This window comes from Harpegnathos saltator, unplaced genomic scaffold (assembly GCF_003227715.2).
Source record: "Harpegnathos saltator strain DR-91 unplaced genomic scaffold, Hsal_v8.6 scaffold54, whole genome shotgun sequence".
NCBI classification, from domain to species: domain Eukaryota; kingdom Metazoa; phylum Arthropoda; class Insecta; order Hymenoptera; family Formicidae; genus Harpegnathos; species Harpegnathos saltator.
The window spans coordinates 981,440-1,007,565 of record NW_020230360.1 but is presented as its reverse complement, the minus strand read 5'-3'; the positions used below and the strand labels follow the sequence as shown (position 1 = coordinate 1,007,565).

At 44.7% G+C, this 26,126-nt stretch overlaps 1 protein-coding gene across 7 annotated transcripts in view; it reads left to right on the top strand.

The window, feature by feature from the left end:
* shaker (potassium voltage-gated channel protein Shaker) overlaps window positions 1-26,126 on the top strand; it is a 176,524-nt gene that overhangs the window by 41,441 nt on the left and 108,957 nt on the right. The window contains exon 1 of one of the 7 annotated variants that reach the window (XM_025303364.1): window positions 14,857-15,675. The exons of 5 other annotated variants lie outside the window; for them this stretch is intronic. In XM_025303364.1, the coding sequence (XP_025159149.1) occupies window positions 15,593-15,675 (83 nt within the window). In that variant the 5' untranslated portion in view covers window positions 14,857-15,592. Of the gene's footprint in view, window positions 1-14,856; window positions 15,676-26,126 lie in introns of those variants that run through there. One more of the 7 variants, XM_025303363.1, reaches the window with a different exon arrangement.

The window sequence follows — 26,126 nt, the reverse complement described above, 5'->3', positions numbered from 1 at the left end:
GGTCAAAGTTCATTAGCGATAAAGCTTATGTTGTTCAAAGCACAGTATTCTTGACACTTTGAAAATTCAAGATAATATATCTTAAGACTATTTGGGTCGCTAATTATGGATCTAAAGTCAAGTTTCTTCAAAAAAGAAATTCAAGGTGGCTGATCCAATATGGCGGACCTTACCACAAAAAATGATATCTATATTGTGAAATCCATTTTAATGGCACAGTATTATCTATCTTGAGATTGTTTTCTACAAGTCGAACTTCAAGTTAAAGAGAAATTCAAAATGGCGGATCTTATCACAAAAAATACATTTAAGTATGGAGTTTAGTTTAATAGTTTAATAATATTTATCCTGGGTTTTTTCAGGCACCGATGGCTATTGTTAAGTTAGATTTTAGAAATTCAAAATAGCTGATCTAATATGGCAGACAATTGATGAAAAAATGGTTTCTTATTTTGGGCCATTAAACCAAACATCATAATAATTGAATATATTTTTTAGATATGATCCGCCATATTGGATCAGCTATCTTGAATCTTTTTTCGAAGAAATTTGACTTTAGATTCGTAATTAGCGACCCAAAAAATTTTAGGATACGTTATCTTCAATTCTAAAAGTGTCAAGAACACTGTGCTTTGAAAATCATAAGCTTTATCGCTGATGAACTTTGACTGTCTCTATCTCAGAAACCAATTGTCACCTCAAGATAAAAGTTTGCGAGGGTTCATACCTCATTATACTAGATGCGCAACTAAGTTTCCGGGTTTTTTTGATCAATGAAAAGTGGAAAATTTCAAGAGAAATGCAAAAAATGGTTTATTCAAAGCATCGTCCCTCGCTAGCTACACATTTTTGCCAACTCTCTGGCAATACATGAATACCACGACGATAAAGCGACTCGTCTTTGGACCGAAACCATTCATCTAACCAATTTTGCACTTCTTCGAAATTGGCCAAGTGTTGCCCAGCCAAGCTATGCGCCATCGACCGGAATAAGTGATAATCGGAAGGGACCAGGTCTGGCGAATACGGCGGGTGCGCTAGCAGATCCCATTTTAGCGTTTTGATGGTGTCCTGGACGATGGAAGTGCGATGGCACGGAGCGTTGTCGTGCTGCAATATCACTCGTTCGTGTCTCGTGTCCCATTCTGGCCGTTTTCCGAGCAATGCATGGTTCGAATTGATCAGTTGTTGTCGGTAGCGATGCCCATTGATAGTTTCGCCCGGCTTCTTTTCAGCAGCTCATAGTACACGATTCCTTTCTGGTCCCACCAAACGCAGAGCATTGTCTTCTTTCCGAAGCGATTTGGCTGTGCCGTTGATGTTTCGCCAGGTGAAAGCCACGATTTTTTGCGTTTGGGATTCTCGAAATATATCCACTTCTCATCGCCAGTAACAATTCGATGCAGGAAACTCTCTCTTTCATGTCGCAAAAGTAAAATTTCGGAAGTGGCTCTTCGATTTTCCATCTGTCTCTCAGTCAACTCATGCGGCACCCATTTTGGCATCCTTCCTTTTGAATTTTTCCCATGGCATGTAAACGTTTGGAGATACCTTGGCGAGTCATGTTTAATGCCTCCGCAAGTTGATCTTGTGTTTGCGTATCATCTTCATCCAATAACGCTTGCAGATCGGCGTCCTCAATTGTTTTTGGTTTTCCGGAGCGCTCCTTGTCCTCAGTGTCGAAATCGCCACTTCTGAAGCGTTTAAACCAATCTTCACAGATAGTTTTCAATGGTGCATGTTCGCCTCCTCAAGCAAACGACGTGCTTTAGCTGCACTTTTTTTCAAGTTAAAGCAGAAAAGCGAACTTCCCGCAAATGCCGTTTATTTGGCACAAAACTCGACATCTTCGTTGTTAGAAAAAATATTTTTGCGTTGCGATATGTGTTGGTATTACGACTGGTTATTGTTAACAGATGTCCAAGCTATAAAAAAGAACACAACTTCAGCCATGTATGTCGACTACATGTGTCGTTAGCGCCATCCATGTGTGAAACCCGGAAACTTAGTTGCGCACCTAGCAAGGTAACATTTGGCATATGATTTATTCAAAAGATCGAGAGTTTCAAAACAGGCTGAAAAAGGGTCTTTTTTGAGTCACTCTTTTCCGAGGCTCCTCAAAGTGCTTCGTAACGGAGGAGCTGCTTGTGAAAAATCCAATTGCCTTTCTCCATGCAAGTTGCGGGGAAGATTCGTTAGCGGGTTAAATCGCGCGACGCGATTGTTAGCCAATGTTGCGCCGTCCCTCGGGTATTATCATCTCATTGTCCTCATCATCGTCGCCGTCGTCGTTGTCGTCGTCGACGTCGTCGCTGCAGGAAGTCCCTGAGGGAGGTTTACTCCTGTTAATTCGATTTCGCCATGCACACCGCATGCGATGCGCGCCGAGCCACGCTAATAGGCAGTGATGGCCCTCGGAGTCTCTCGGAATCTTCTCTGAAAACTTCGCGTGCGAATCGAATATCGATGAATCAACCGCTCGTCCTCCTCGCTGCTTACCGATACACAGCGTGCCCTCAAATATTGATATCGGCGCGAGCGAGTCTCGCGGGGATTCAGACGAGTTGATATCGACCCGTTGTACGAATGACTGACGGTCAACAAACAGCACTTTTCCGCCACTGTCCGCCACAGCTCGCGGACCAGAGTGCACCTCCTGTTGCCCGCCGAGGCGACGAAGCTTCGCGAAAATCCGAGCGACCCGCTCAGCGAACGAGTCTCGCGCTTCGAAGCCGGCGCGGCGCGGCGGACGCGCGACTCGAGAAAACGCTTGAATCTGCGCTCGATCTCGCCGTTATTTGCGGCATTATTTGCACGACGCCGGCTCACCCTGCGCACCGTGGGCAAGTACCCGAGGCCGGTACTCGAAGGGATTACGTTCATTCGTGATTTTTGCGATGAGTCGATAGGAGGACGGCTGCGCCGCCAGGTCAGCCGGCGAGGTTCGTTCGCGCCTGTGAGCCGACACGCACATGCGTGCGTGCGTAAGAGGATGCAAAGACTGTTGCTCGTTAGGGTTGCCAGATCTGTAAGTCGGTAGGAAAGGACGGCCGAGAATTTTGATGAGCGAAAGGGATGAGGGAAAGAAGGTCGTCGGGTGGAATATGCGTTTGTCCAGTCAAAATTTTTATGTCTTGTCAAGGATGTTTTTTGTCCTTCCTTACTGCATCGGAGTTTTTTTTGTTTCGTCGGGTGTGCTGCCATACTCAGTCAGAATCACGCAACGTTGATTCGACGCCGATGAGGGTTGAATTAATGTTGATTTCATCGACCGCTTCAACATCAAATCAACGTTATAATTCTGACTAGATGGTGATTTATCATAGTCACTACCTAGTAACATTTTTGTTGGATGACACCCTTCTGGACGTCAATGTTCAACTGCATATATTATACATTCTACATACAGGGTGTCCCATAACTCAGTATGACAAATTCGTTGGAGACGGAACGGATTAAGGCAAACATGAAAGTCCCGTACCGTCTTGCGATATTCGCAATAGTTATCGAGTTATTAATTACAGAAATCTGACGAATGAGCGTGCGCCAAGATGGATGATTGGAGAAGCGTCGCAGCCGTAACGTGCGGCCCAGTCGATCCAGCAACTGTTGCCGGTTTGCGGTGAGACGTAGGAGCGGCGATATGAGACGCAAATAGCATCGCGTTATCCTTTCTCTCGCTGCGTACCGGCAACAGTTGCTGCATCGGCTGTAAGCCGCACTGTAAGCCAAGTGGCTTCTCCAATACCATCTCGGTACACGCTCATTGTCGTTAATAACTCGATCATTCTTGCGAATATGGTATGGGATTTTTATGTTTGTCTTAATCCGCTCTATGTCTCTCAATACGAATTCATCGTACTGAGTTATAGGACACCCTGTATATTATTGACAAAAGCAAGTGACGAAAATCCAATAGGGGAGCGACGTAAAATGTTACTGGGTAGTGACTATGATGAGTCTCTATGGCAGCGCATCCGACAAGTACAAAAACTCCGATGCGGCAGGGAACAACGAAAAACGTCCATGACAGGACATGGAAATTTTGACTAGAAAGAAGGACAATCCTCTCCAAAGGAGGACATCTGACAACTCTATTACTCGTGCATCGGCTGCTTGCGAAGATCGCAATGTCGATCGCTGTCGTTCATCAATATTCTCTCGGAAGCGCTTTCAACAGTACAGTAACGCGCGTTAATTCGCGTGAGAGGAGAATAAATGGTCCAAACAACAGAACGTCTCTAAGGCCGATGTGTGTCTCCAGAATATTTTAAAGAAATTTTTACTAATAAATCGGGGGAAGGGCGGAGGGGCGCATAAATCATCACGTTGAGGTGTTTGTTTACATTTCACGCTAGATCCGGCCAGCCTCCGATAGCTGGCGGAAAATGGATGATTGGGGGTGGAAGGGGGGGGTGCTTTTCTTCTCGCAGCGCGAATTAAAGCACGTGACTGTACATTCCTCAGGCTCTTTCCTCCAGCGAGAGGGAGAGCCTCCGCTTCATGTGTGCGGACACATCGATCGGCTCTGAATCGATAGGAAGTTTTCGGTGAAAATCGCGCACGTGGAGGACACGACGTAAATTTGATAATTATTCGCGAGTCGGCACACGAAATAGCCATTGTACGTACGAGATGAGATTAGCGGAATAAAGTTTGTGGAAATTGAAATTATCGATTTCGCCATGCGAACTGCGCGCGAGCGAGTCCGATATAGGAAAACTCGGCGTTCCTCGGCGCGTGAGAGCGTTGAAATTTCGCTGGTAGGTAATCGGCCGGCCTGTCGATAGAACCACCACTGGTCGCACGTGTTGCACCCTCGTAGCGAGGCGTGGGTGGAGCCATCTACTCGTTCGTGCGCGAAACGAACGGCCTTTCGTTCCCTATGTGTTTGGTAAATTATTTGTTTCTCGCCAAACTGTATTATCCACGTGTAACGACGCGATATTTATGTTGCACATTAGCGAGAGGCTTACATACGGACGGAGAGAGAAAAACCAAGAGAGGGAATTTCAACTTTAATCGCGCGCGATTCTCGCTTCTTCACCGTCGTGGAAAGGAGTGTTCTGTAAGCTCGTTCTCGAGTATCGTTGATTGATGGGGTTGATCGACCGTGCATTCCGGAGCATTCCGCAAGAAGTCAATTCAACGCGAGTCCTGTCCCCGCAAAGTATTCGCGAAATGCGCCATGGCAACGAGCCGGTAATTAATCATGCAACGTTTTCGCGCATGACGTACGATAATCCTAGTGGCTTGTACAGCAGGACGAAGTTGAAAACCTCAGTTGTTCCCGTCGTCCTCATCGCGTCCTTCTCGCCGTCGTCGGCGTCGTCGTTCGTGGCGAGCAGGAAGGACAAGACCGAAATAGCATCGTCCTTTACGGTCGCAACGGCGAAGGCGACCCTCAACCCTTTTGAATTCTCGTTAAGCGCTGGCATTCGCGGAAGTTTCCAAACGAGCAGGATCATCGATCTTTCACGAGGCTGCACGCCATTATCCTCGCGAACTTTGCGCCCGTAATTCCGCAGGATAACGTCTCGGATGCCCCGATATGGGTACGGTAATAATTCATTCTGGCCGCTTCTTCTTTCGATCCTCGCGTTGCGGCACTTGCCGATTTTGCAAGAATATTAAGACGGCGACGAGATTAACGAAGTATGTGTCAAATTAGCCCGCCGGGACCTGCTCGCAGGGACCTGGACCTATGTACGTAGGATGCATACCGCCGACTCCTAGTAATTCATTAGGAGTGACGGTGAGTCCCGCGTGTGTGTAGAGGAGAGAAATTCAATTTCTTCTCCTTCGTAATTATTCAAGTGCAGATTAAGGGGAGAATAGGTGGAGGTATTATTCGGATTCTCCTCTTTCTCATTCGGCCGAGATATCCATCTTCGGACTGACGCCGGATAGAAATTTACCCTCAATCTCAATTTAGAAACGTTTAAACTTCTCTCTCTCGCTCGCTCGCTCTCTCTCTCTCTCTCTCTCTCTCTCTCTCTCTCTGTTTTTTTTTTAGAAAAACTCGCTCGGATGTTTCCGCTGGATTTCTCGATATTGACGACTTTATACAGACGGCGCTCCTTAATCCGATCTGAGAAACGACTTAATAATGTCCAATCGATACGAAGTAATTAGTGTCAAAGATTTCGCCCTGTCGCGAGAGTGTCGCATGTTGATTCTCGGCTGTGAGCGATTCAATGATCTCGATTATGTCTACAGTGTCCCACGGCAAGGGGGTTGAATTACCAGTGCTGGGTGCTCTTTCGGTATGCTTAGTTGCGACGGCCGACAGATGGCTCGTCGCAGTGACTCGTTGGCGGTATGCACGTGCATTTGCACGTCCCTCGTGGGCTCCCCCACCTTCTGCTCGCCAACCCCCGAATCCCACCAGCGGCGTCGGTGACGTCAAGACGCATTGCGACATATCGCGCTGCCCCGCTTCGCGGCCCGCCTGCACCCCCTCACTAAAGGCATGCTTTTTAGCCCGCACTTGAACCCGCTCTCGCCTGAAAGATCACCCGATGAATAGACATGGTCGCGCGCGTGCGGGCCGTCTTCGGCAGGGGCTTCGATTGATTTTCCAAATTTGTACGAAGCCCGCGGTTCTGGCTGAAGAGAAAGTACCGCTCGCTCTCTCTCTCTCTCTCTCTCTCTCTCTCTCTCTCTCTCTTCAAGTAGATAGCGATTATTAGATATATCTTACGTATTTGGCATGGGAAATGTAACGAACTAGCATGCACAATAAGACACAAGTGTGAAGTATAAGAAACACGCACGAATCCTCTTGTTAGATTAATCGACCGTATCTAATGCGTTTTCTTGTTCTCTTTGTTGCAGGTAAGTGCAGCCATTAAATTTTATTTGCCCATCGAGACGTCGGTGAGTCGCATCCACCTTCTATTTTTACGAGTGTGACAATCGCTCGAATTATTTCTCAGACATTTGTACACGCGGTCGAGAAGTGCACGAGATCTATTTAATCGGACGATGAAATTTACACTCGATGAATTTATCCGGACGAAAACGCGACTTGATAGAGACGATCGCTGACGCGATTCTCGAGAACGAGAAGAAAATTTGACTCGACTCGGATTTTCCGAGGGCTCGCCTTTCCTCCTTTTTTCCCCGGATAAATGCGCCGGCAAACGTTCGGACCAATTTCGGACCGTATCGGAGAGATACGGGGTGCTTTCGCGCCTCGAAGCACGATCGATCGCGCGCCAACTGCATCCGGCATCAACGTCATCATCCCGCGCACGGCACGTAACGAAATTCTGAGTTTCCTGCTTCTGGTAGAAATCCTGCGGCTGCGATTTCACGCTTACGCGTGCGTATCGTCCTAGGCTCCCTTTATAGCCTGCATTGCGCCAGTGCGTGAAGCGGGCGATCGATCGCGATTATCAACGGTATCGCGCCGCCAAGCACGGGCGATTAATAAGAAATTCTTCGACAGATTGCAACAGTCGCGACTTGCAGAGCACGGGCACGACTGTATAGTTTTATCTTTGTTTTCCGTCTTGAAGAATGTAGGTTGTATGTACCGCGCGTGAAGCACAGCCGACTTGTACCCGACAATACACGGGAGAATACACGTAAAAGTTGCCAAGTTTAGCGCGCCCGCGAATCAAAGTGTCTGAAAGTTAACTCTATGTGTTCGCGTTCTATTTCAATTAGCTAGGGATTCGGCATGCTAGGAATGCGTAGGACGTGTCGCGCGCCCGAGAGCCTTGCATATTCGCACGATTAACCCTCGATCGGTTGCGTGCGAGAGAAAGGTGGGACAAAGTGACACGTGCGCTGAATATTTCGATATATAAAGGGTGCTAAATTTCAAACGTAACAGGTAAAAAATCTCGAAAACTATGAAAGATATTAAAAAAAGCTGAAACACGTGTTCCATGATTTCGAAGGGGAAAGAGAATGGCATTGTCAGTTTTTTATTTGGAGGGCATTTTCCAGATCAGTTGAAAGTCAACTTAATTTTTTAAAATAGAAAGCCCAATTTCTTATTGTATCTTCTTTTTCTACCAATTAATTTTAACAACTTTTGTCTGAAACATTTTTTTATTTGCCTAATACTTTTTGGAATATTTGAGGAAAACTTGGTAACTTTTTCAACAATTTGACTTACGATATCTCGCTAACTATTCGTCGAAAGAAAAAATAGTATTAGACTTTTTTACTTTATTTACTATCAATAATACATTACTATAATAGTGCCCTAACTGTTGTTAATTTCATAATTTTGAAATTTTCAAAGGTCTATAAGTATATAATTTTATCGTTCATTTTAATGTTTCTAACCTTGCGCTTTGTCCCTGGGAGAAATTAACTATGAAGATGGAATTTAAAATGAATTGTAGAATTTTAATTATAAAAATAACTTCGTATAAGAAAGCTGCAAGCTTGGACCAGGAATAGGACAGCATATGCTAAAATTTTCTAAAATTTTAGAGTGGGCCAGCGTATTTTTAGGTGGGCCAGGGCCCAACCAAGGTCCACCCTTGGCGCCGCCTATGCGCCTAATAGAAGCGCGGCGAGTGGATCGCTCGCTCGCTCACTCGCGTTTGGGTTCGTTCTCGCGCGCGGATGAGCGGTGAATTAATTGTTTCGGCGAATATGTATATATAGTATGCATGTATGTATATATATATATATATAAATATATATATATAGTATATGTATATGGGAGGGGGAAGGGAGAAGAGGGGCCACGTTAAGGCTTAACAACTTGAGACCTCGGAAGCAACGCGATCAATTTTAATTGTTCTGGTACCGAATTTCATAGAGGCCTTTAAATTCGTGTCATGAGTTATCTTCGTTTATTCCTGAAAGAGAGAGCGGAATTAAAATATAAGATTTCAAGTGAACTTATATAAATGGTTACCTATGCTAAAACTAATTATTTTCGTAATTTACATTACGATTTAAGCAGCTTTTATCTGCAACATTTTGTTTTACTTTTTAAAAATTTTCTCTTTTAGAAATCATAAATATTTTAGGCTTGGATTAGATGATTTGGTGAAATCGGGCTAAACTGAAAATAAAAGTGAAACGCCAAATAGCATTATGCAATTCAATTTATCAAGTGCTTAAAACGTTGACTATTAAGGAGTAAACAGTTTATTCGGAGGATAAAATTGCTTTTAACTCGGGATAATATTTCGGGGGTTACTGTGTGGCATATGCTTCGCTTATTCGTTGTTTGGTATCATTTTTCATAGTCGATTGTTGTTCAAATACAGCCTTTGTTCCTTTCTATAGCCATATAAAAAACGTTGAGAGAAAATACTGTTGTACAAATATAAACTGAAATAAATGTTTATGTTTGTAGTAGCTCGTGATGTCGATATTTAATTGAATGAAACTATTTTCTTTCCTTTTCCCGTTCAATAATATCTTTTTGAGCGTAGACATGTATAATTATACATAATTATATATGTAGCTGTATATAGTTATATATGTGGCTATATAGAAACAAATTTCATATATGAATTATATATATATATATATATATATAATTATACATGTAACTTATACACATATAACTATATATGATTTTATATATTAGGCGTGTGATTTAGTTTTGAGGGTTTTGCAAGAGATGCCACTAATGTCAGTTTTGTCGAAGACATTCCAATCACAGCTATTGTTTCTTGATGCTTTAATGTTAATTTATGATATTTAGTAACAATCATTTACTAACAATAGACGCAGTACAAATCGTGTTAATAACATCTTCAAAATGCAGCTTCCTAAAAAGCATTTCTGATATGCGATTATTTTTGTTTCTTAATCAGAAGAAAACGGCTGAAGGTCGTAGAATTCCGATAGAAACTCATGATGATGTTGCTCCATCAATTAAGATACGTAACTATTGGTTTAGACGATTCAAAAGTGGCGATTACAATGGTAACGACAAAGATTGCTCGGGACAATCGAAAGAGCTTGAAAATGCAGATTTGCGAGCATTATTGCACGAAAATCTAGCACAATCCACTTCAAAACTTGCCAGAGCATTAAATATTGATCGTACAACAGTTACTAAACGTTTACGTGATATGGGAAAGATTCACAAAGAAGGAAAATGGGTTCCACATCAATTATTGGAAAGTGCCATTGCGAACCGGTTGAACACTTGCGTTTTGTTGATCGCTAGACAAAAATGGAGAGCTTTTGTATTGAATTTTTACTGGGGATTAAAAATGGATCTACTTCGATGATCCCAAAGGAAAAAGTGATAAGTTGATCCGGGCCAACTAGTAACATCCACTTCGAGGCGCGATATTCACGCGATTCAAAAGGTATTGCAGTGTATTTAACCCTTTGAGGCATAGTGGTGAGTATACTTACCATCTATTTATTCTCACATTTTTATGAAATATTTTATATTTGAGGGATTTTTGTCGGGTTTTTTGTGTTTTTTCTTCTCAGCTTCTTATACGATATGGGAACATACATGAAAGGTTGAAAAGTATTTTGCATAAGTTGTCCATTTATTATAAATAAACAAAGTGTGAAAAATACACATTTTTACAGAAAAAAATCATTTTCCACGAACTATGAGTGAATATTTTTGCTCAAAATCAAGATTTGGGGGTTTTTGGGTCGCTGATTACGAATCTGAGGTCCAAATTCCAAAATTAATTTTCCAAGATGGCGGATTCAACACGGCGGATCATAGAATTTTTATTAAATTAGCTGAAATTGTACTCTGGTTAGTTTTTGAGCTCGCTGATTACGAATCTGAGGTCCAAATTCTAAAATTTATTTTCCAACATGGCGGATCATAAAATTTTTATATGATTAGCTGAAATTGTACTTTGGTTAACTTTCAAGGTCGTTGATTACGAGTCCGAGGTCCAAAACTCATTGTCACCGGAATTATCGCGATTTTTCATATTTGTGGCCGCCATTTTGAATTTTGAAAATCTGATAATGGATTCGTAATCAGCGATTCCTAAAACCCCACAATACCCATTATCACAGAAATTATTGAGATTTTTCATTATTGCGTCCGCCATCTTGGATCCGCCATTTTGAATTTCGAAAATTTGATAACGGATTCGTCATCAGCGACCCCAGAAACCCCCGTATATAAATTTTTATGTGATTCGGATTTTTTGAAAAATACGTGCCTCGAAGGGTTAAGGTGCTACATACACTTTCAGGGGGGGTCAAAAAGATCGATTTTTAATTTTTACATTTTTTGAATCTGCTGTTTTTAGAATAATTTCCTAAAGCTTCAGTTAAAAATATATGGAAATGACTGAGATATAGCCGTTCGTACGTTTTCCTGCGGCAGCTAGTGCATTATACGTACGTACATGTGTCTCTGCAAAAACGGCTCGACTGGAGCAAAAACTAAATAAAGCAGCTGCTGATAAATTTCTCGATATTGACAGTTTACTTTATGGGCCAGGAATCGATGATTCCGTTTGAAATAAACAATTTCGTCGTTCACTCACTTTAAACCTTACTTAAAACTTTAGACGCATTTTTCTCAAAACCATGTTTTGAAAACTGGTACCAAGGATTTTTCAAAAACTGCTGAACCGATATTCTTGAGGTTTAACATGTTTATTCAGCATACTGGAACGTAGGTAGCATCGTGGGGGTTGTTTTGTTTATGCCTCTGCTCATTTGTAATTGTAATATTAATATTGTAAAAATGTAGGCCATAACATTCAGATATGTGCCATTTTGTTTAGAAGCGAAATTGTTGAAAACGGCTACGATGTTACCTGCGTTTTTTAATGTACTTTAATAAAATATATGACTTTTTGCATTTCCGCATGATGCTTACAATTCTAGCTTTTATACTGTAGCCATTTTGTAAGATTATAAAGCATGAAAAGTTTGAAAATAATCTACAATGTTGATGTTGTTTTTAATAAAAAAAACAACAAGTTAAAAGGACTTTACGTTTACGAGAAAAAAATTATAAAAATAACCTTCTTTAAGGGCCAAGGTGTATGTAGCTCCTTAACGGAATCAGGAAAGTGTTGTGTACAATGAACTGTTAAATCCGAATGAGACCGTCACCGCTGATTGTTATCGACAGCAATTATACAAATCGAAGCGAGCATTGGACCAAAAACGATCGCCAATTGCGAGTAAACGACGCAAAGTGATTTTTCTTCACGACAATGCTCGACCTCATCTTGCATTATTAGTGAAGCACAGACACTATTAATGCTGGAATGGGGAATCTTATCGCACCCCGTGTATTCTCCAGACATTGCTCCATCCGATTATCATTTGTTCCGGTCGATGCAACATGTTCTAGAGGATACACGCTTTCATAACTTGGAACAAGTGCGAAAATTTGTTGAAAATTGGATCAACTCTAAAGAAGAATATTTTTATTGTCGCGGAATGTTCTTGTCAGAAAAATGGGAAAAAGTTGTAGGAAACGAAGGAAAATATTTTAATTAAGGTACTCGTTCACCATCTTGTTTGAGTCAATCAGTTTTTGAGAAAAAAACTCTCAAAACTGAATCACACTTCTAATAATTACATATAATCATTTCATTACATATCATCATCCTTTCCCGAGTATGTCTGTATGTGTGTGCATAATGTCGTACAAAAGTTAATGGCCCACGGATATGAAAAAGGTGATAAACATGATACAACCATTTTTATTTTATGACATAGTCACCTTCTATTTGATTACATTTTGTAGAATGACAAATTAATTAACTTTTTCACAACACAAAAGATATTATTAAATTTTATCTATAAAATGCTTGAACATCAAACAGTTCAAACGATAAAATAGTTACACACAAATAGATTTTTGTTTCACGCAGATCTTAATTTTCAAAATACGAAATCGTCCTCTTTACGTCCCTAACTTAGCCACTAGTAATTATTTTTTATTTTCAACATTTGAAGCCTGCATTTAAATTTCAACATTTAAACAGTTCAACATTTAAAGTTTTTTTATTTAAAGTCTAATTTGCGCGGTTACCAACGATGAGGAAATGATCCCCGCAGTGTTGAATTACGCCGGGAATAAAATGTCCGAATATTTTTTACGTGGTATAAAAAGATTAATTTATCTCTCTAAAAAATGCATCGAAATGAAGGATGATTACATTAGAAAATAAAAATCGTGCTTTCCTTTTACCTCGCTTTTTCATTTCTACAAATCCCGGAGGCCAGCAAAAAACTTTCGGACCTTGCTACGTGTACATATTATCGTTGCTCGCGAGTGACGTGCTTTCAAACATATGAGAGAGAGAGAGAGAGAGAGAGAGAGAGAGAGAGAGAGACCATCTTTTATTTAAATCGGCCGACAAAGCAACAGCTAATTGACGAATTCCCCTGAAACGAACTGTTACCCGCATTAAAGTTTCATCGCAATTCGTCGGACGATATTTTACCTTCGCGCGACGTCGCGGAAGCATCGTGTATGCATATCCGCAGCGACGATCCGTATCCGCCGACGGCGATATTTTATAGACATTCGCAAGCTGCAAATAAAAGTTTTCGACGCGAGGCCGTGGGAAGTTATTTATAGCGAAAAGATGATGTCGCACGAATACTTTCTTAACCCACTGCAGTTTCTGGCGAGCGGCCTGATGTTGTCTAGTCGCTCCCAGGCGAGGCACATTACCTTCGTTTCCAAAATACACCGACTGTCACTCCGCCCACCATAACGTGAGAAGAGCTTTACGCTCTCGCCGTGCGTCCTCTGAGCTCTCTCGTCCGGCCGACGAGAGTCAAGCAGCGCAAGCAAGTGTCAGGTGAATCGGGTCCCCATTTCTCCTTGCGCCCGACATTAATTATACTTGTAGTTTCGCCGAGACATCTTCGATCGATCGGATATCTAGATCGATTATCTCACAGCGCCGGGCGAACAGGCCAGATGAAAAAGTCAGCGGTCGAATCAGTTCCATAAAAAGTGTTTCATGACGCCTGAACGTTATGACATTCGAAATTTATGCGCCCTCGGCGAGCGGCTGGCTTCAGACATTGTAGGTCAAGGAGGGGAAAATCAAGGTAGTTGATCGGCGCGAGTTCCGCGTCCGCTAAAAGTCAAGGCATCTCACTTACAATCTCATTCGCAAGGATCGATCAGACAGCAGTGAAAGTCGTGGCTTTCGTCGAACGCGTCGTCGCTTGCGGCGGCGATTGCGACATCGATCGGTCCGTCGGATGAATCGACAGATCGACCACGTCTCCCTGTGGGACGATAGCCCGCTCTATTCGTCGACGGTCGCTGCTAACTACCGCGCTTTCTTTCTCGCCCCACGATTCGTCGCGACGACTTTGCTCGCTCCTCGGGATCCTGAGAGATCGTCTCCGCGGGTAAATCGAATTAATTCAATCTCGTCGCGAGACACGGCGCGCTGGGCTTCCTGCAATTTGGGGGATCCTATTTAGCGGCTCGGTCCAGTATCAGCTGAAGTAAATTAAGGACGGACGATATAGATAGAAGTAGGCGAGCGTTCTCTGCGACGGCAAGGAGAGAACGGGAGCGAGAGATTAACGACGAGAGACGAGCGAATTTTTGCGGACGAATCGCGGTTAATTGCAGACCGTCCGTCTTGGAGGTGGAGGTGTAGATAACATTATTCCTGATGCGCTTTGCGTCGAAATATATCGCTTGCTGAAAACGACACGGCGAAGATGTAAAGCGATTCCCACGCGAGAGAAACATTCCCTTCTTTCTCTTTCCTTATTCCTCTCTCGGTCAGAGGAGAATAACGTGGTAATTTCTGCCTCACCGATAATTATACGAGCCATCGTGAGAGACAGAGAGAGAGAGAGAGAGAGAGAGACAGAGAGAGAGAGAGAGAGAGAGAGAGAGAGAGAGAGAGAGAGAGAGAGAGAGAGAGAGAGAGAGAGACTCGTGCTCGGCCGAAACTCCGCCGACTCGTCAATTCGGAAACGCACTGAGGCTCGCGAGGTGTATTTTTAACGTCGGCATCCTCGTCTGTGAAAGTGTCTCCGCTCGTAGAGCGCTTTCTGGAGAGCATAAACGCGCTTAGTGTCGCCGCTCGATGGCGAAGGATCGATCTACGCGCACGTGACAAGCTCGCCGATCTCCGCCGAATTCGGTGCACCGCGCGCGACTGCGGATTAATTCTACGCGGCCGCGGTGTGCGATGATCTCCCGGCGATAACGAGTGATTAATGTGCCCGAATGGTACGAGGGTGGCGTCGCGCGGGGCTTCACCAGGCGGTAAACACGAATCGATGCGTGCGAGAGAAAATCGATCCCCGCTACTGAGTCCGCCGAGATCCGCATCATGCCGCGAGGCAACTCGCTGGCTGCTGTGGCCGAGCGAAACGCGGAGCCCGGATCGGAGATCGAGCTGCTGCGGCGATCGCGCCGATCGGCCGCGCGATTTTCCTCCGCGTGAGCGGCCCGCGCGCGACTCGCGTCGCCGCGACGGATATCCTCCTCGTTGCGACTACCTCACGTCGTGTGTCACGCCTCCACGTGGTGCTGCGACTCGGCCTGCTAGTGATTCGAGCTGACGATGAAGGCTCGCTGCGCGTGAAGACGCGCCGCGCGCGGAACGCTCGTCCGGGCCCTCGTGCGGCCGTCCGAAGTGTCGCCGATTCGGGATCCACGATGCACGCCGGCATCAGGAGCACGTTCCTTGGTATGAAGCTGTTCCCGCACCGGAGACGGAAATCGCCCGAGCGTACGAGAAGGTAATGACACATACGCACGCACACTCACACACTCTCTCCCTCTCTCTCTCTCTCTCTCTCTCTCTCTCTCTCTCTCTCTCTCTCTCTCTCTCCAACGCGAACGCTAATTGCAAAGCGCTTCTCGTCTCCCCCTCGTGCAGCCGCTGTCACGGCGTTTTGAGTTGCGGGACACTCGTTTCCGCCGCGGTTCACCGCTCGCAAATTAGATCGAATCGCGCGATCGGAAGCGAGTGAATCGACGCGGCTGCCGCGCGCGCGGGAAGCGATATCGCCGCCCGCCGCGTTCCATTCGCACGGGACACACCGCGCGTCGCGGCGAGACGATTGCTCTTTTGTCGCGAGAGACGCGGCGAGGAGATATCGCACGCGCGCTGTGAATCCTGCAACTATGATCACGGAGTCATTTCTCACGGAAAGCGGACACTCGGTCGTGTGCAGAGCGAGTGCGGTCGGGGGTAAAACGCGACCGGAGCGCGACCGCGAGAAAATAGAAAATCGCGTCTCGCCTAATCATAGACGGCGCCAGAACTGTTCATGCGAGTGGGCCGCAGGTAGGCCAGCGTTTATACAGGTGGGCCATATTTATTATATATTATACAGGATGCTAAATTTAACAGTAACAGGTAAAACGTAACAGGTAACAAAAATCTTGGAAACTATGAAAGATATTAAAAAAAGTTGAAAGACGTGTTCCATGATTTCGAAGGGGAAGGAGAATGGCATTATCAGTTTTTTACTTGGAGGGCATTTCCCAGATTAGTTGAAAGTCAACTTAATTTTTTAAAATAGAAAGCCCAATTTCTTATTGTATCTTCCTTTTCTACCAATTAATTTTAACAACTTTTGTCTGAAACATTTTTTTATTTGCCTAATACTTTTTGGAATATTTGAGGAAAACTTGGTAACTTTTTCAACAATTTGACTTACGATATCTCGCTAACTATTCGTCGAAAGAAAAAATAGTATTAGACTTTTTTACTTTATTTACTATCAATAATACATTACTATAATAGTGCCCTAACTGTTGTTAATTTCATAATTTTGAAATTTTCAAAGGTCTATAAGTATATAATTTTATCGTTCATTTTAATGTTCCTAACCTTGCGCTTTGTCCCTGGGAGAAATTAATGAACTATGAAGATGGAATTTAAAATGAATTGTAGAATTTTAATTATAAAAGTAACTTCGTATAAGAAAGCTGCAAGCTTGGACTAGGAATAGGACAGCATATGCTAAAATTTTCTAAAATTTTAGAGTGGAGAGCCAGCGTATTTTTAAGTGGGCCCGGGCCCAACCAAGGTCCACCCTTGGCGCCGCCTATGCGCCTAATAGAAGCGCGGCGAGCGGATCGCGCTCGCTCGCTCGCTCACTCGCGTCTGGGCTCGTTCTCGCGCGCGGACCAGCGGTGAATTAATTGTTTCGGCGAATATTATCCGACCGCTCCCCCATCACCCTCCTTTTTCCCGCCCCCCTCCGCGTGCGCGGGCAGATTAAATTTCAGCCGCTGTCCAACGCCGGCTGACCTTTCCGCACTTCAAGGCGCGCCCTAAACACCGGACGTAAATAGCCAGCCGTTCGCCCCCCGAAGTTAGGCTACGCTAAAATCGAACGTCTGATAAACTCGTTTCTGGCAAGCTCGTGCCATCTGACGCAAGCTCGCGAAAGTCGATAAAAGCAAGCGGTCGGGAACTTGGTTCGGGAACGTTTCGAGATATACGTTTCGATGTTTCGTTTATTGACCACTTCTCTCTTTCTCTCTTTTTCCCGTTCTTTCTCGTCCCGCTCTCGCTCTCGCATCGGAGCTGGTACACACGTGATATACCGATCGCTTTGGAAATGGGGTTTGCGCGTTCGTTCGCATCGAGCTTGGTGAGATTACGACACCGAACGAGCGGAGGTGGCGATCTCCCCCGGAATTGACTCGCGCGGCCTTAAGCTCCGGCCGCGCCGGAGATGCTTCTTTAAAATTCACGTCGATATCCCGCAATTCGGAAATATCGAGCGTGACACACTTTCGGGAAATTTATTTGCATACTTTGCCGGCGCGGTTCTCAGCGTCGCGCTGCGTCGCGCCGAAGGAGGGATCGACATTTCGAGCGCCGCGAGAATAAATCGTGTCAAATTAGAGAGGCGGGTTTATTCATAGACGAAGGTGCATTCGCGCTCGTTAGGCGCAGCATTGAAATAGACGGGCGAGGGTATATTTAGGGGGGCATCGCGTACATCCATTGAGCGTCGCTTTCGCCGAGCTTTCGGCGAGTCAATTCAATAATTCGGCGCGTCCCTTTGCACCGGCGACCAACAACGCGCGAAATTGCATTCCGGCCAGCGTAATTAAGCCGACTCGTCAAGCGCATCTTTGTTCGCCGGATTGATCGCGCGGATATCGGGGATAGAATTTTACTCGGGCTCGCTCTCCTCGTATCAGAGAGACGCGCTCTCGTTGAGAGCGTTTCGCTCGTGTTTCGCAGGATGGACTTTTACTGGCCTTGATTCCTCCTAGGGAATTCGCAGATAATTTCTCGATTCCTTAATTCGCCGCTCGTTCGCAGCGAGCGATAAAAATTGCAAGGACGTCGAACGGAAACTTAACAGAAGCCACATTTCGAGAAAGAGGGGAGCCGAGAACGAAACCGAACAGTATTGACCCGGGTCGCGGATTGCCTGCAGGTAATCGAAATGTTCTACCTCGCTCTGCTTCCACCTCTCTTTCTCGTTTTTCACTGCGCGCTCACTCACCTGCGTTATGCGTCCACCCCTCCTCCTCCTCCTCCTCCTCCTCCTCCAGTTTTTCCGCAGCTCGCGCGTACTACCTGAATAGATTTGCACAACTATTGTGTAGCGTGAAACGTTGCCGAAGGAAACCTTTGCATTCACTGCCAACTTTTTAGGGTTTTTGTCTAATACAGGGAAAAGAAAGGAATTCAGGACTTTAAGGGCAGACAGTACTCACAAAATGCAGGAAAACAGTTCTAATCAGCATGAGTCGAAAAATTAATATTATCGGAATTATGAGCAATTATTTATATCAATCAAAGCAAGTAGCTTGCTCACTTCTGGCGTGCACGGCCATACATGAAATGCATTTCTGCCATTTCTTGATTAGAGTAATACGGTGTCATTCTTACTGTACTGTGAATACTTGTGACAGTTTTCTACAATTATCCGCTGTTCACAAGAATATGTGGCGAAGAATTGTTTGGGGTGAAGCGTGTATAAACGGGAAAATAAGTGTTTGTTTTCATTCCGAGCAAAAACGATGAGACTCTTTTTAGGAATTCCTTTAGGAAAGCTTACTATTCTCTTCACCGATAAATGACACAGACAAATTACATCGAAGAATTACATCGAAGAATACCGGAAGGGAGTAAGTCATTATGATAAATAATTGTTCATAGCTCCAACAATATTAATTTTTCGACTCATGTTTATTAATACTTTTTTCCGCCGTCATTTTGTGGATCTGCCCTTAAAGTCTTGAACTTTTTCTTAAATATCCTATATCAAGGGATATCAAGGGATTATAAATAAATAAATAATGATTGATAAACAATAAATCTTCGCGCGCCCAAGAGTTCGGAAGATTTGGCAAAGAGTGCCGACTGATGGACGTCTTATTTTTAAATATTTTTATTTACACATATATTTCCGTGTATGCGTGAAATCAACACGATGCACAGTGGGCCGAAACCGATCAAGAGCTGGACGAAAATCAAGACTTCGTGTAAATGAGAAAATATGTTTTTATAAAGGATTTCTGACGTTTGTTCTGAATTCGAATTTGATTTAAAAAATGTCCGTTGAATACTCGCTCTCGGTGCTACCAGGATCGACGACGTGGCGAGGATTTGATCCCTTTATGTGTGTGTATGTGTGTGTGTGTATGTGTGTGTATGCACATGTGTATGTGGGTATGTGTATAGCTTGTTCTTGATCTTGCACAACTAAAAAGAATTTGCTGTAAATTCGTCAGGATCTGGCAGCTCTGGCCGTACTCAATAGTTGGCGTCGTCTCTCTTCGTCGCTCTCGAAATCCTGAACACCTAGACTCGTCTCAAAGGAATTGACTTTTATAAAGTGTCGGATAAATAGAAAAACAAGATTTTTTTTCTTAATAATAAAGCGAAATCCTATATATGTTGAAAAACGTTAATCATTTTATTTGCCGAGCCGCTCATCCTGTATGCCATGCCGTTTCTTTAATTATTATGCTGTTATTTTTAAACGTTGCGTAAACGCAACGAAGACATGATTTTGATTGAAATTGAGGTATCAACTAACAAAATGCATATTGTCGCCAAATTGAAGGATGTTGAATACTCAAAATATATTACAAGGAAAATGACAAATGTTCTTTTTATTATGTTTTACATTAAGAAACCAAAGTTTTATTTCAAAACATGGTCACATAAGTTTTAACTTCATATATTAAAAATACTTAATTATATTGAAAATATTGTAAATGTTAATCTCAAGACATTTAATTATCAAATATACATATATATATACAGGGTGTCCCATTTTAAATCCCCCAAGCAAATCTTGAAAAATATGGAAGATACGGAAAAATGTTTCAGACAAAAGTTGTTTCAAGGGGGTGGTTTCAAGGGGGATATAAAACAATTATATCAATTTGTTTACAGACGGCGCCATTTTCGAGATATTCACTGATCATTACCTTCCTTAAATGGAAACCCCAATTTTTTATTACATCATCTTTTTCTACCAATTAATTTGAATAATTTTTATTTGAAACATTTTTTTATTTACTTAATATTTTTTGAGATATTTAAGAAAAACTCGGTCTTTTTCAATATTTACCTTACGATATCTCGCTGACACTGTTTGTCGGGAAAAAATGATACTACATGATAGACTTTTTTACTCTATTTGATCTCAAGAATATATTGTTACAATAGTGACCTAACTTTTGTTAACTTACCGACTTTTGGAAATTTCAAAATCATCAAATTAACAAAAATCAGGATACTATTGTAATATATTTTTAAGAGACTAAATAGAGTAACAAAGTCCAGTACTATTTTTTCTTCCGACAAATAGTTAGCGAGATATTGTAAATTAAATATTGAGAAGGTTACCAAGTTTTCCTTAAATATCTAAAAATATATTAGGCAAATAAAAAAATGTTTCAGACAAAAGTTGTTCAAATTAATTGACAGAAAAAGACGATATAATAAAAAATTGGGATTTACATTTAAGAAAAGTAACGATCAGTGAATATCTCGAAAGTGGCGTTTTCTGTAAACAAACTGATACAATTGTTTTATGTACCTCTTAAAACCATGCAACTTTTGTCTAAAATATTTTTCTGTATCTCCCATATTTTTCAAGATATCATCAAGATATTTGCCTGGGGGATTTTAAATGGGACACCCTCTATATTCTATATAAGATACTATGAGAATTGTAGAATTTGAGTTCTGATCTACGTTGATAGTACTAAATGAAAAGAAGAACATCATGGAAGACGTTATGCTTGCACAAAGTATTACTTTAAGAAAACGGGAATATATTGCAAAACAAATTTGGAAATAGGTGCAGAAATAGATTTTTGTCCAGTACTTGGCCCACAGCGCGGTATGAGAATCGCTAAAAATCCAGATTATCCGGCGTTTTGACCGATCGAAACGACTCGATCGCGAGTTGGTGTCAACAAGGCTGTCGACGGATCGTCGTCGTCGCTGGCGTCGAACTTCGCGACGAACTTCCGTTTCTTCTCCAATTTTTTCTTCCTCGTCATATCTTCTCGGAACGCGCGGCCCGTGTAAAGGCGCGACGTCGATATCGGTGTATCACGCCAGCCGCCAGCCGCGTCAGCGTCGTCGACGCATAGCATGTCGTGCATATTCGACGGCCGCACTGGAATACTAGGGCAGAATGGATCTAGGGTCGCCGACACTCGGCCGCGAAGCGCGTCGCGGCGTACCGAGGGGCGCCGTTCCATAAATGGTTAACCCCGCGGAGGATTCCGAAGCTTTCTGTAACGCGTCGCCAATGGTCTATAATGCGCGCCATTATCAGTGGAGCTTCCGCGAGCTCTCGAGCGAGCGAAATAATCCCGGCAATAATCGCTGGTTGTAGGCCGTCGAGAGACCATGACCCCCTTTCTAGATTGCGCTAGGCAAAGGTCTCGGGGACGCGCGCAGGGCAGTCGGGGGAATCTGCGAATTCTACGATAGCGATGTTGTGCCACCTGACAAGTTCGCTCCATCTTGTTGTCTCTCGGTGACTGACGAGAGTGATCGAAGGACACGAGATGTCCTGTCACGAGATGAACGTATCTGTTCGGACAAAAGCTGACGCGAAGGGATAAGTGCGTCATTATTAATCACTTTATCATATATATATACGAAGATGTAGGGTTTAACATCGAAGCCTCGGCTTCGAGCGGAGGGGAAAGGGGAAAGGAGGCCTCCTGCCGCGTATCCTTCCCGGCGACGTGTCCTTCAAAAGGCACGTTTGATTCGGCTACGTCACTACGTGGCACATCGAATACTACCATAAATCGAAGGCGAATGCATTATCTCATCAGCGGTACCGGCGCGTTCCAGTTTCTGAAGCGGAGCCCTGCTTATGCTGCTGACGAGAGCGTTCACGACGCGACGCGACACGACACGACACGATACGACACGGATACACACGCGAGACCGCGGCAGCGAGTTAGAAAGAAAGGAAGCGAACGGTCGACCGGCTGACCAACCACGGATACGCCTTCGGGTGGTTGCCTACCATAAGTCGTGCAGGTCATGCACGACGGGTCAGGAGAGAGAAGTCAGTCATACCGACGCCGTGCTACCATTCGCGTCAGTGATTGGTCGAGTCTGCAGGAGCTCTGTCCCGAGGATACCAAAGCCGATCGCAAGCCGTATCGATACACACGTGCAAACGTGCGCGCAAATTTGACCTAGACGAAGGGCCGGAAGCTTTCGCGGGGAGCTCGTGGATGGTGCATTCGTATTATCTTCCGACAGGTTTCTCTGTCACGTGACGACGGGTGGGTAGAGAGATGAGAGACGAGGGAGCGATAGGGAGAGGAAGAGAGAGAGAGAGAGAGAGAGAGAGAGAGACCTAAAGGAGTGAGAGGCTGTGAAGACGTGTGAGATGGATCTCTGGTATGAGTGGCTGTTTCGTGTTCTCTTCTGGTTATCTTCACCTAGTTCACGAGCGAATTGCATACACGGCTCAGCGGGAGAGAGAGAGAGAGCGGGATCGCGAGAGCAAGATGCCAAGGGAAAAATTCTACTCACTAGATGCCCGTGCATCGTGACGAGGGTGATTATTCAATGCAGCAACGATCAGTTGGAAGACTTTCTCGCGGTGGTCAACATCGTCCTCAAGTGACGCGCGTGAGGCACGTGAGCTGGTCGGGCAGAATTCACTTTTACCGCGCGGAAACTCGCTCGCTTCATTGAGCAGCTAATAGTACTCCAGAGCGTCTAACATTTTCGAGAGGCTCTTCGTTGATCGATCCACCGCTGTTGAGGTTTTAGTCGAGTTAGAGTCGGCCCGGTCGGGTCACATCAAAGACTCTTTGTGGGGCTTGCCCTCGTCAGCCTCCTCGTCGCGGCACTTTAGGCGAGAGCATTTTTTCCGCTCGTCCCTTGTACCCTGGACGGAGGGTGCAGGAGGGACGCGGGGGGAAACAGGGGCGACTCTTAACTCGAAGCAAACCATAAACAAGTCGCGAGGGATTCAACGACACGAAGCCTCAAAGTTAACGAAATCGAGTCGTCCTAGTTGCGCGCAAGTTGGCGAGAACAGTGTAATCCGTTCGAAGCTACCCCTACTGTAACGATCGAAGGTTGATTGGCGAGCTCTACTTACGCAGCACGTTTAACACGGATGACTTTGTACCACTGACGCTTACTTTGCGCCTCTATTTCTGCCTTTCTTTCATGCGGCAATGTGTAGAGCTTCGCATGTTTATTAACGTTTCAATACAGCAACTTTGTTCGCGTAGGTCGCTCAGGGATGTAAGCAAGATATCTCGCGTTTCTCTCATGGGTCTCTCCCGAGATGTCGGATGAAACGTAAGTTACGGGTGGAATTTAAAGATCGAAATGGACGCACGTATCGCGTGCCTTCTCTTTCAATGCGGTCAATTGGGTCCACATTTGATAAATTGTCGACACACATTTTCACAAGGTCGATATCTGTATCGCCGGTCGTTGCCGGGCGTTTCTTTAGGTTTACACAAGATGTTACTCAGTTGACATAGTGGGGACATAGTGGTGACGTTCTACTTGAAATTCTATTACTTTGTTGCAGAGCTAACTTTAGCCAGCTGTAATTTTCATGTCACCGCATGTTTAATGGATCCGCAACTTCAGATTCGTTTCGTTTAGTTGCGTTTAGACTCACGAGTCCATTAAGGTTATTCGGTTATTACCGAATCGTCGGGCACGAGTCATATCCGTGCCGACGATTTCTCCTCTCTTTCTCTTTTTGTTGCTCCTCCTTTGCTCATTGTTAAAAATTGCGCGCTCGCTTATGGGAGTTATAGCGATTTCACCTTATCCCTGAACACCTTTCGTGCAGGACGGCGCGCGACTGCACGGAACCATCGTGTCCGCTTTCGAATCGAGGTTAGCGTGCCAGGTGAGCCTCGTTTTCTGATATTGACCAGGTGCTTGTGGCGCTTTGCGGCGCCTTGTAACACCGCCATCTTCCAACTGTCGGCGGAAGCGTGCTGGTGAGATCACGTTTTTTCTCTCTCTCTCTCTCTCTCTCTCTCTCTCTCTCTCTCTCTCTCCTTACGGTAGATCAAATCACGGCGAAGAAATATCTCGTTGAAATATTTCGTACTTATATCGCTATTAAACCCGCGAGTTTTATTGTACATCTTTGAGTCCGACGACGACGACGAGGGTGCTCGATTGTATTTCTGCGAGTGGCCTTGAGGAGGCCGCGGGAAAAAGCGGGAAAGGCGAAAGACACTGTGTGACCTTCCAACCGGGAAGATTGAATGGCGAACGCGAAGGTCTGGGTGCGCGCAATCGTGTAGGTCGCTACATTCATCTTCCGTGTGACCAAATACAGCGGTTAAAGGCAAACTCGAGTGGAGTAGATTGGCCGATCGCCAACTCGATCAACGGACTGCATCGCCACGTGTTTTACTCGTGCGGAGCCGCGAGCTCGTCAACTACAGACGGTTATTCCGTTTTATTATTAGATGCTTTCTCATCCTCGATCTATCTCGCGACTCGAGCGTTTCATCATTGCCCTGCTTTTCTCCACGTACAATAATCAGCTGGTGTTGTGCTGCCACCCAGCGGCCCGCGTTCGGACTCGGATGTTTTGGGGGTGACGGTTGAAGCGGATGGTGGCTAATAGTCGTTTTCAGTCGGCATCTTCGTGCGATCGCGACGGGCGATCGATTGACGTATTGTCTCTCGACGTATCGCGCGATTGTTCTTCTCAATCGTAGTCACAATTCTATGGAAACTTTTAAGCAATGCGAGCTTATTGTCCAGCTGTTGCTCTGACAAAACTCTCGAGAATATCGATCTCAGGACGAGTTGCTTCTTTTGACTTTAGGTACTGCGGAACTTCAATCGCGATAGTTCTTGCTCTGAAACGGAAAGACAAGTGGAACGTAGAAGGTTGTTGGATCTCTTCCCTCGAAGAGAGTTACTTCGACACAGATTCGTGTTTAAAACGAAACATAAATGCTGTTCAATTTGAAAGTACGCTCTGGAAACTCAACGACAATTATGTGTATATGTGTGTATACGCGCGCGCGTGTGTGTGTGTGTTTATGAGTGAGAGAGAGAGAGAGAGAGAGAGAGAGAGAGAGGAGGAGGGAGAATGAATGAAAGAACGAGAAGGAAAAATAGAACTGTTTTCGAATCGGGCAGTGCGTGCGTGGCTAGGTAGGGTTAGTTATTATCGCTCCGATCGGCGTGTCAGCCTGCTCGCACACCTCCTACCAACTAATCGGGGTTATCCCACTGCCCCTGTTCTACTCCGAGCCTTTCACCCCCGCGACTACCCTCCTTGACCAGCCCGTCGCGTCGCACTCGTCGCTCCGCTGGCGTCTCGTGGTCTGCGGTGCTGCCACCAATCTCTTTCTTCGAAAATCAGGAACATGGTACGCGGGCGCGAAGGGGGTGGTTTACAGTGGCAAGTTAGAACCGATGACAGCTTGTTCGCGTGAATGGATTCAATTCAAGCTGTGTCATCTGGGCTTTCCACGACGCCGGCTGCGCCGCTGACCTCGTACCTGCGCGTTCTTAGCCGCGTCACCGACGATCCCGCTGACCGGTACGGGCCAAGTTAGACTTGTTTATCAACCGACCGAGTGTGTTTCCCTGCACCAGATGAGGAGAGGACGCGGCCGCGAAGTCGGTGTCAGCGGGATCTCCCCACGTTTCGATCGAGTCGTGTGACCAGCGGGCGCGCGTTTCTCGCTCGCAAGTCCGTTCTCCACC